We start from the raw sequence: 10,415 nt of genomic DNA, 5'->3' as shown, positions 1-10,415 counted from the left end.
GTCAACTAATGGTGTCAAGAAGTCAGATTGTTGCTAAGTTCGATCGAGTCATTGGGTTGATAGAGCAAAATAACGTTCGAATCGACAATAAAGTAATCGATTGATTGTGACAGACAATTAATTATTGGGTGAAAAAAATCATGCCATGTTAAAGAAGATTCTACGGGCCAATTCTTAGAGATTTTGTGGGCGAATGGTATTGTATTCCTAGACCTTCAGGCTAAAGCAACTACAAAATGAGCAAAAGAAAGATCTCGTGTCTTAAGAGGTTTTTCCACCTTCGGAATGTTCAATAATAAAAAAGAATAGTGATGTTACTACTAAAACTTTAGGCCGTAGATTAGCAATAGTAGATTTCAAATCATGTAAAATAGACATTTTCTATACTTGTATTTTATTTTGTGTCTGTTTTTATATTTCCACTGTGTACTAATCTTTTATAGATGAGTACATGATCACCGAAGAGAAACAAAGTGAATCGCTATTCACCTCCTCTAACAACTTACCGGTCCCAACAACTACCTTATCCAAGCACCTTAATGGAATCATTTTCTTGTCCATTACCATTTCTCTTCCAAGTAAACAAAAGCACAACTAAGTCTTTCAATTAGATCGAAACTCTGGTGCTTCATCTAAGTATGAACAAATATAAATATTTCTTCCACGAGATTGTTCCCTTTTGTGCTGAATTGGTCCAATTTTCGAACTTAAATACAGTAATTATTCCATGCAAACAAACACACATCACACAAAGATTTGCGTATTTACAGGCGGCGCAGCGAGTTCATAGATAGCTCTTTAATATAGCATTCAGTATGTACAGGAATCGGCAGTTCGATCGAGTCGATGCATGCTCTGCACCTGCAAATCGACAAACAGAGACAAAAATGGCATGAGAAAGCGAAGATTATATGTATATAGTTTGATTTTTTGCTGCAATTGTGAATTGGAATTGGCTGTAAATGCATACAATTAGATGAGATGCATGGTGTTCTGGCTAGTGACGAAGAAGCTGCCTCTCCAAGAAGCGGCGGCTCTCCGACTCCTGCTTCTGAAGGCGGAGGTGATCGTAATGCTTCTCGATGAACTTCTCCACGCGCTGGAGCAGCTCCTCCTGGCTCTCCACCAGCTTCTCTCGCCGTCTCCACCCCTTCGCCGTGTCCGACCTCCTCAAGGCTGCGGCCGCCGCCCTCTCCGCATCCCCCCTCCCGCGCCGCTCCCAAGTCTCGCTCTTCCTCAGCACCCGCTTGCCCCTCCCTGCGACGATCGCCCGCCACGCGTCGTCCATAGAGGGGTTCTCGGTCGCCATCGCCACTTCCCTCTCGGCCTCCTCCGGCGCCGCCGGCTCGTTGGATGGCGGGGAGTACCAGCTCAGCTCCAGTGCCGGGTCCTCTACGCCGGGAGGCAGGTCGAGCTCCGTCCTCTGTTGGGGTTGGTCGGCGTCGGATTTGGCGGGGGAAATCTTCCAGATGATGAGGACGATGAGCTGGGAGGTGATCCAGAGGCGATAAAGAGAGGTGGAGTTGCGGAGGTGGACGGAGGAGTAAGGGATGAGGAGGCTCGCCAGTAGAGCTGTAGAGAAGACGCAAATAAGAAGGAAGCTCATCTTTCTAAAACTTATCATTTTATCAATTGCAAGAAGAAGAAGAAGAAGAAGACAGAAGAAGAAGAAGAAGAAGAAGAAGACAGAAGAAGAAGAAGAAGAAGAAGTGATGGCAGTGATGGAGGAATTGGAGCTAAACGTGTGCTTTTATAGACTCATCTTTTTGAATATTTGAATTCACCAAATTGTTTCATCATTTTGAATTTCATCTTGAACTTGTTTTTTTTGGTTTTTCTCATTGGTGAATATTTGACATCCTTCTCCTCAAATTGTTCAATAAACCATTAGCTGCTATGGTATTTCTACCGTGACTTAATTTACCTTCATGAGAGATATTTTGCTTACTATAAATAATTCATTTTTGACAATGGTTAAATTAAGTTCTTCCCTTGTTTTATCTAATGGAGGAGGATTTCTTTATTATGCTCTCTTTGTGAATCACTTTAGCAATTTTATACACATGGTTATTTCTTATCAAAATGTAATGTATTCGTAATATATATTTTTCATTTCATAAACCAGTTGTCATGTCCTCATGGTTAATCTTTCATGAGTTTTGGTGTTCGATAAGATCGACTGAAGTAGTGTTTTGTATTTAACATAGTTAAGTGTACAAATTCTTGGGTTCGAAGTAGGATGACAAGTTGGTTGAATTGAGAATGAAACTGTGGAGAGATATCACCAAAGAGAACTTGAAACTTAAAAAGAGTTCATTCATATTGTAAGAATTGGATATGTTATATGTAAATAAATCTTATTGAACTTCGATTAAAGTAGTCACCTATATAAGCTCAATCACCGTTAATATTAACCTCATGTCAATTTCCAAGTATAGGTATTGAGAACAAGTTAAGAGTTCTAGAATGTTAGATTTTCAGGTTGATCAAAGTTAATAACAAGTTGCAAGCTAAGTGACGGGTTGAGGCTCAAATATTCTAATTCAACCACTTTTGTTGGAGCTTAGAAAACCTAAGACTTTGCTTTAGCCAATTGAACCTTTGAATTTCACTTAATTTTCATTCCAATGATAGACTACTTTAATTTGTTTGATCAAAGCATTTACATTTGGTCAACCAAGCTAGTTTCGTTGATCAAACCACTTTAAATAGATGACATATTATGATACTTACATCGGTTATTTAATGAATTTAACATCCAAGATCCTGATCAAGCACGATATTTTCACTACGTTGTAAATCATTAAGTATTCCAACAAGTTGCCATACATTGGAGATACATATATACACTCCTAAGCCTTACTCCAAATTTGGGATCTCAATCATAATGATGGCAAGAAAGCAACAAGAAATTATATATTTTGGCAATCTTCTTTCTCTCGATCTATTGATCTATGCCAAAATAAAAGTCAAATGAATGATGACACTTTGGAAATAAAAAATGGTGTCATTTGCACACTTGTCAAAGTATTTACCAATCTTGCACTCTACTACTTAACCCCTACTCTCCTCAAATATTGGCTAAGGAAAAAAAAATGGTTGTGGAACAATTCCACAAAGATATTTTATTTGTGAAGAAATTATAAATGTTTGTCTCTTGACTTGGTAGGAAGTCTTTCAACGTTAAGCAACTAACTTGTAGTATGTAGATTGATTAAATACAAGTAAATCAATGTAAACTTTAACTTGGGAAGTTCTTAAATGCTAACACTGAGATCAGCTTCCATATGTAATGATTTGCTACTCTTGTTGTGCACTTCTTACGATGTAGTAAGAACAAATCTGATCATTGCTTGGCTGGAAAGAGCTATCAGAGTACAGTTGTTGGATTGTCCTTTTCGAAATCTCAATTGCAGTGATGAACCAATCTTTCATACAAGAGTCAGGAGGTCGATGAACACAAATGATATGTGAGTTGCATCCATAGAGACATCTTTGTGGAGGGTGATCACTATACAAATGATATCTGGCCCAAAGATCGCATTCACAAGATCTAAAATTATTTCAAAATTTAAAACATGTGCATATTATTGTTACAAATGAACGTGAAATTTTGTTGAAATCTCAAAAGTTGATGTTATAACTTTCTTACTGAAAGATAATAAGTTTTAACCAAGTCCATAAAAGTTATACAATGTTCATGTTCATGTTCATGCTATAGATGCTGCACTCATAATCCTTCATCCGTCTCACAATGCAGAAACACTGTAATGCTTAGTGTAATAAATTTTATGATCCAAAATGTTGGACAATGTGGGGGTCAGCCTTGATACATGCTTCAGTGCCACAAATAATGATTACATGCTTCACATCAACGTGAACCAAGCCACTTAAAATAATCACACACTAGTATTTCGTATCCCCTCTTTGAACAAAATGAAAAAGAAATAATAAAAAAAAAAGTTAACATTGTTTCAATTTAGAACCATATAGAAGAAAGAACAAACAAAAGGAATTATATTTCCTTTGGAAAATTCACAAATACACTCCATGAATGGACCAGCTAACTTGTGATCCCTTGAGCTTATATCAACAGATTTACAACATATTCACCAGCCTGAAATGTTTGTAAAAGGAAGAGTTAAGATACTCATTGAATTAATGAACTGAAAGGGAAACAACACAAGGCTACTTTACTCATTTAGATTCGACCAAGAATTGCCAAAGACAGCCATGCCGCCGGAACCATTGGCAACCTTCGAAGCATCATGGATAAATGAATACACAGCTCGGCTTCTAGCGTGATCCTGATCGACGAATCGCAGTTCAGAGTTGACATCCTAAAACTGGTGATCATCACTTATGGGGGGTAGATTACTGCTCTGTGGAACCAGCTTCTCAGTCCTGGCTCTCTTGGCATTGAGGGACTCGGCCTCTTCTAATTCAGCAGTGTTTTGTGTTGGATTTGCCTGCTTTCTCTTGGACCGAGCCCTTCGATTCTGGAACCAGTTGTAGACGTTTGTCTCAGAAATCTGGCAGTGCTCGGCGAGCTTGGCGGTAATGTCCTTTATCCCTTGTTTGTTCGGAGTGTCGCTCCCTTGGTAGAAGATGCTCTCCAGAATCTGAAGCTGCATCGGCGTTGGCGTCCAGCGCTGCCTTGCAGAGATCTTGGTGATAGATCTCGTAAATCCTAAGCCGCATGAATTCTAGACAATCAAAATAAGAATTCGTATAAGAAAAACAAGAACATATGAACATGGATCTTCGTTTCATCAAGAACATGACACAAGAAAATAAATACTGAAATTACAAAGAACCTGAATGCAGAGCCATATCTTTATCCTTTAGCGTCGTCAAGAAGATCTTGTGGAAGAAGAAACAACGGAAGGAAAAGGTAGGTCTTTCAGAGGAGTTAGGGTTGACGACGCTGAATTCTCTTCGTCAATAGGGAATAAAGAGACGTCTCAAGATTACCCTAATCCTCTGGGGACCAACCCTATATATAGTGAACATTTATTATCAATCTATCGATGATAATAGATATAGGACTATAGGTTCTATACATATGAGATTCACATCCAATTATCCGAAACCCACTAGACATAAGTTAGATCACTTTAAAGGGTTCGGATCGTATTCACGTGTACAACTTACAAATAAGCCCACCTAATAGGGATAATTATATCCAATAATTTTTCACTTGGGCTATATGTGAGTTGTATGTGAATATAAGTAAAAATTTTAGTTGATATCAAACTTTATTGGTACAAAATATCCCTGTAAACAATCTGATCCATTAACTTCATTGGTATATGACTAAAAAGGTCATAGCTATTGTATATTATCGTAACAAGCTCCAATAGTAATCACAATACCAATGTCATTTGATCCGGTGGTAAGACCGGAGGGCCCTCATAAGGGAAAGTCCAGCGACACGTGGAGGACGGCAGTCAAAGGGGGGTCAACCCCATGGACTCGAAGAGCAGGCGGGACATGCCGATCACTAGGCAATGACCCCTATCCGAAGGGACAACCATCTGACCGAGAGCCCATATTTCCATATGGCCAAGCGGATAATCCTCCCGTCCGCGATACAATGCACGACTGAAGGTCGAGCCGCTTGCCTGCTCGACCAGGGTCTCAGGTGATACGAGCCGAGCGGACGGACGACCCTCAACCTTCCCAGACGGACGACCACCTATGCCGGACCAGAGACGAATGCTCTGGCCGAGCGGCTTGATGGTCGATCCGAGAAGAGGAAGTCAAAGAGTAGAGGACAGTGTGAACGTCATCTCAGTAACCCCTGTTGTTGACAACAGGCATGTTCGAAGACCAGACTATACTCAGTATGGTGCGATCGAATGTTCTGCTGTCCCATCAAGGAGACGCTCAGACTGTAACAGTATGGAGTCAAACATGCTCTTCTGACAAGCCCATGCTGCGGTATGGGATATGACACATGTACACCTCGGTTTGTGTGCACCAAGTTCCCGTGGCTCTGTATAAAGGCCATTAGACTTCACCGGAGGTATGCAATCAAGGATCCCTGGAGCCACTTTCTTATTGTTCATCTTTCTGACTTGAGCGTCGGAGGGTCGCCGCCGGGAACCCTTTCCCGGGCCGACTTTTTTGCAGGTTCGCCGGAAGTTTACACAAGCGGTCGAAGATCTACGTCAGCAACCGGAGAGCGCCACGTGCCCAGCTTCCGTTGATTCAGCTTTCGTACAGGATCAATTTGGCGCCGTCTGTGGGAACACTCCTACATCCGATCAGAAGCAATGGACGAAGCTGGACGACAGCACACGGTGACGCTTTCCACGGAGGAACTCGACGCTCTGATCGAGTCGAGGGCCGCTAAGCTTGTGGAACAAAAACAGAAGACACAAGCCGAGCGGCCTGAGCAGCAGGCAACATCAGCATCTGGTGGCCGAGCGGAAGCACCACCAGCCACAGTTCCATTCCATCGGGCTCTATTCCGCACTCCTGAAGCCGCAGCAGTTAATCGTGATCGAGGATTATCTTCATATGAAGTACCAAGACGAGACAGTAGAAAAGGCAAAGCCCCCCGAGCGAACGCCTCGCCCGAACGGATCAACCGTCAATTCTCAGAGGCTATTCTACAAGACCCTCTGCCAAAATACTATGTGCCCCCTGCGATCGGTGAATACAATGGAACCACCGACCCGGATGATCATTTGGGTAAGTTCGATAACACGGCTACTCTTCACCAATATACAGATGGAGTGAAGTGTCGGGTTTTTCTTACCATCCTCTCGGGATCGGCCCAACGGTGGTTTCGGAGATTGCCGGACGGATCTATCTCAAGTTTCAAAGACTTCCAAACGGCTTTCCTCCACCACTTTGCAAGTAGTCGGCGCTATCAGAAGACTAGTGTCAATCTGTTTGTCATCAAGCAAGAAACCCGCGAATCGCTCCGAGCCTATATTCAGCGGTTCAACAGGGTGGCCATGGATATCCCTACGGCCACCTCGGAGACTATGATGAATGCCTTCACACAAGGCCTCGTGGACGGGGATTTCTTCCGATCGCTCGTTCGGAAGCCGCCCCGAGACTACGACCATATGCTACATCGGGCCAAAGAATACATCAACGTGGAGGAACCCCAAGCGGCCCGAAGAAAGGAAAATCCAACCGAGCGGGCTCCCCCTGCCGAACGGAAGACTGTCGAGCTCCGAAGTTAAAAATCAAGAGACGAGCCGGCGTCTATAAACCCTCCGAGCGGAAGACCGTCGAGCTCCAACGTTAAAAAACGAGAGACGAGCCGGCGTCTATAAACCCTCCGAGCGGAAGACCGTCGAGCTCCGACGTTAAAAATCGAGAGACGAGCCGGCGTCTATAAACCCTCCGAGCGGAAGACCGTCGAGCTCCGACGTTAAAAATCGAGAGACGAGTCGGCGTCTATAAACCCTCTGAGCGGAAGACCGTCAAGCTTCGACGTTAAAAATCGAGAGACGAGCCGGCGTCTATAAACCCTCCGAGCGGAAGACCGTCGAGCTTCGACATTAAAAATCAGGTCGTCGGAGAGCTGAGAAACGGAATCGCCGGAGCAGAAAGAAGCAGCAGAGCGTCGAAGTGCGATGGAGAAGAAATGCGGCGGAAAGGAGATATCGGGAGCTTTATAACGTTGGCCTCGAATAGCCTCGACCGTCCGATTCAGGTCGTAAAAAACAAAGCTATCATCCGACCGCTCATTTCAAACGACGACTGTCCCATCGGAGGTGAGGCCAGCGCCGTACGCTGACGACAGCGGGAACGCCACGTGTCAACAAGACACAGGGCGCATTTAATGAACGCCTGTCACAGCACGCAACGCCCATGACGCCAGCGTTAACACTGATCATCCACCTAGTGATAGAGCCGAAGGGACATGACAAAAAATGTAAGTTGAGCGGATGAGCATTCCCTAGCCCGGCCGAACGGCCCGGTACAACGGCCCTTACTCAATCAGGTCGGCAGTCCAGTCAGTCGGACTCCGCCTCCTTCGACTAGACTTGAGGGGGAGGCAAGTGATCCGGTGGTAAGACCGGAGGGCCCTCATAAGGGAAAGTCCAACGACACGTGGAGGACAGAAGTCAAAGGGGGGTCAACCCCATGGACTCGAAGAGCAGGCGAGACATGCCGATCACCAGGCAATGACCCCTATCCGAAGGGACAACCATCTAACCGGGAGCCCATATTTCCATATGGCCGAGCAGATAATCCGTCCGGCCGCGATACAATGCACGACTGAAGGCCGAGTCGTTTGCCTACTCGACCAGGGTCTCAGGCGATACGAGCCGAACGGACGGACGACCCTCAACCTTCCCGGACGGACGACCACCTATGCCGGACCAGAGACGAATGCTCTGGCCGAGCGGCTTGATGGTCGATCCAAGAAGAGGAAGTCAAAGAGTAGAGGACAGTGTGAACGTCATCTCAGTAACCCCTGTTGCTGACAACAGGCATGTTCGAAGACCAGACCATACTCAGTATGGTGCGATCGAATGTTCTGCTGTCCCATCAAGGAGACGCTCAGACTATAGCGGTATGGAGTCAGACATGCTTTTCTGACAAGCCCATGCTGCGGTATGGGATATGACACATGTAAACCTCGGTTTGTGTACACCAAGTTCCCGTGGCTCTATATAAATGCCATTAGACTTCACCGGAGGTATGCAATCAAGGATCCCTGGAGCCACTTTCTTACTGTTCATCTTTCTGACTTGAGTGTCGGAGGATCGCCGCCGGGAACCCTTTCCCGGGCCGACTTTTTTGCAGGTTCGCCGGAAGTTTACACAAGCGGTAGAAGATCTACGTCAACAACCGGAGAGCGCCACGTGCCCAGCGTCCGTTGATTCAGCTTTCGGACATGATCATTATTAATGACATAGATCAAGATGTGGATGTGTAGACTGAAAATTACGTGAAATGTGATAAATACATGTCAATTTCCAACTGGTCCTAAGATGACCTCAAAAGAGGTCAAATCATATTTGTAAAATACTTTATGCTAAACTGCAATAGCAAATCATGATCAACTTTATGATTCCAAAAAGATTTTTTATCATATTTACATACACCAAATGCTAAACAGCAATAGTAAATGATGATATCACAATCAGAGTGTCAAACAAACATGTAAATTCCCATTAATATTTTGAACTTTAAGTACGTATAATAATCAAAACAAAATGTTTGTTTTTATTATCAAATATAGAGCAATAAGATAAATATAAACTCCCACTAGATGAGTTCTTCTTCCATAAGAAGGACTCCCATATCCACAACATGCGCATGAAACACCTTAGGCACCAAGCCTTTGGTGAGTGGATTGGCCAACTTGGAATCTGTGCTGATGTGCTCTACCATAATCTGATAACTTTGAACTCTTTCTTTAACCGCTAGAAATTTGATGTCGATGTGCTTGGACTTTGATGAACTGCGGTTGTTCTTGGCATAAAATTCTACGATTTTATTATCACAGTAGATCCTTAATGGTCTGTCAATGTCATCAACAATCTATAATGTTGTGATGAAATTCCGCAGCCAAATCCCGTAATTGGATTCTTCGTAGCATGCTACTAACTCAGCCTCCATAATAGAGTGGCTACTAGCGTCTGTTTGATACTCTTCCAAGATATAGCCCCTCCAGTAAGCATGAAGATATAGCCCGAAGTGGACCTCCTGGTATCCAAGCATCCAGTAAAATCAGAGTCTGAATATCCAATCACCTTTAAGTGATCTGATCTCCGATACGTAAGCATATGTCCTTTAGTTCTTTGCAAATACTGCATCACTCTCTTTACTGTTTTCCAGTGTGACGGTCCTGGGTTACTAATATATCTACCTAACATCCCCACTATAAATGTTATATCTGGTCGAGCACAACTTGTGCATATATGAGATTTCCCACTGCTGACGCATATGGGAATTGCTCCATTTCCTTTATTTCAAGTTCAAGTCGTGGGCACTGCTGCAAGTTGAACTTGTCACCTCTTGACACAGGTTAGTCACCGGGTGTATAATTCTGCATACCATACCTTATAAGCACCTTTTCAATATAGGTCTATTGTGAAACTCCAAGAATGTCTCTTGAACGATCACGATAGATTTGTATGCCTAAAACAAAGGATGTTTCATCAAGATCTTTCATTTCAAAATTACCAGATAGAAATAACTTAGTTTGAAGCAGCAGATCCTTATTATTGCTTGTAAGCAATATATCATCTACATACAAAACAAGTATAACAAACTTGCTCCCACTGAACTTGACATATATGCACTGATCAACGGGGTTCTCTTTAAATCCAAATGAGGTAATCACTTGATCAAATTTCCGGTACCACTGATGGGGCGCCTGCTTTAAACCATAAATGGACTTCTTTAATCTACATACTAGGTGCTTTGAGTCCTTA

At 43.3% G+C, this 10,415-nt stretch overlaps 2 protein-coding genes across 2 annotated transcripts; both read right to left on the bottom strand.

Moving 5' to 3' along the window:
- Positions 1–677: 677 nt before the first annotated feature.
- On the bottom strand, positions 678–1,739 carry LOC121994459. The gene is made up of 2 exons (XM_042548482.1): positions 971–1,739; positions 678–861 (listed from the first exon to the last, which is right to left on the bottom strand). The coding sequence occupies exon 1, from the start codon at positions 1,622–1,624 to the stop codon at positions 998–1,000; it is 627 nt and encodes a 208-aa protein (XP_042404416.1). The 5' UTR covers positions 1,625–1,739; the 3' UTR covers positions 678–861; positions 971–997.
- A 2,601-nt stretch (positions 1,740–4,340) lies between these two features.
- LOC121995379 (WUSCHEL-related homeobox 8-like) lies at positions 4,341–4,833 on the bottom strand. Its single transcript, XM_042549131.1, has 2 exons — positions 4,818–4,833; positions 4,341–4,690 (listed from the first exon to the last, which is right to left on the bottom strand). Exons 1-2 carry the CDS (start codon positions 4,831–4,833, stop codon positions 4,341–4,343), a joined length of 366 nt encoding a protein of 121 aa, XP_042405065.1.
- Between the last annotated feature and the right edge of the window lie 5,582 nt (positions 4,834–10,415).

Source organism: Zingiber officinale, chromosome 6A (assembly GCF_018446385.1).
Source record: "Zingiber officinale cultivar Zhangliang chromosome 6A, Zo_v1.1, whole genome shotgun sequence".
NCBI classification, from domain to species: domain Eukaryota; kingdom Viridiplantae; phylum Streptophyta; class Magnoliopsida; order Zingiberales; family Zingiberaceae; genus Zingiber; species Zingiber officinale.
Note: the sequence above shows the minus strand (reverse complement) of the source record. Positions and strands in the feature narration are given on the sequence as shown.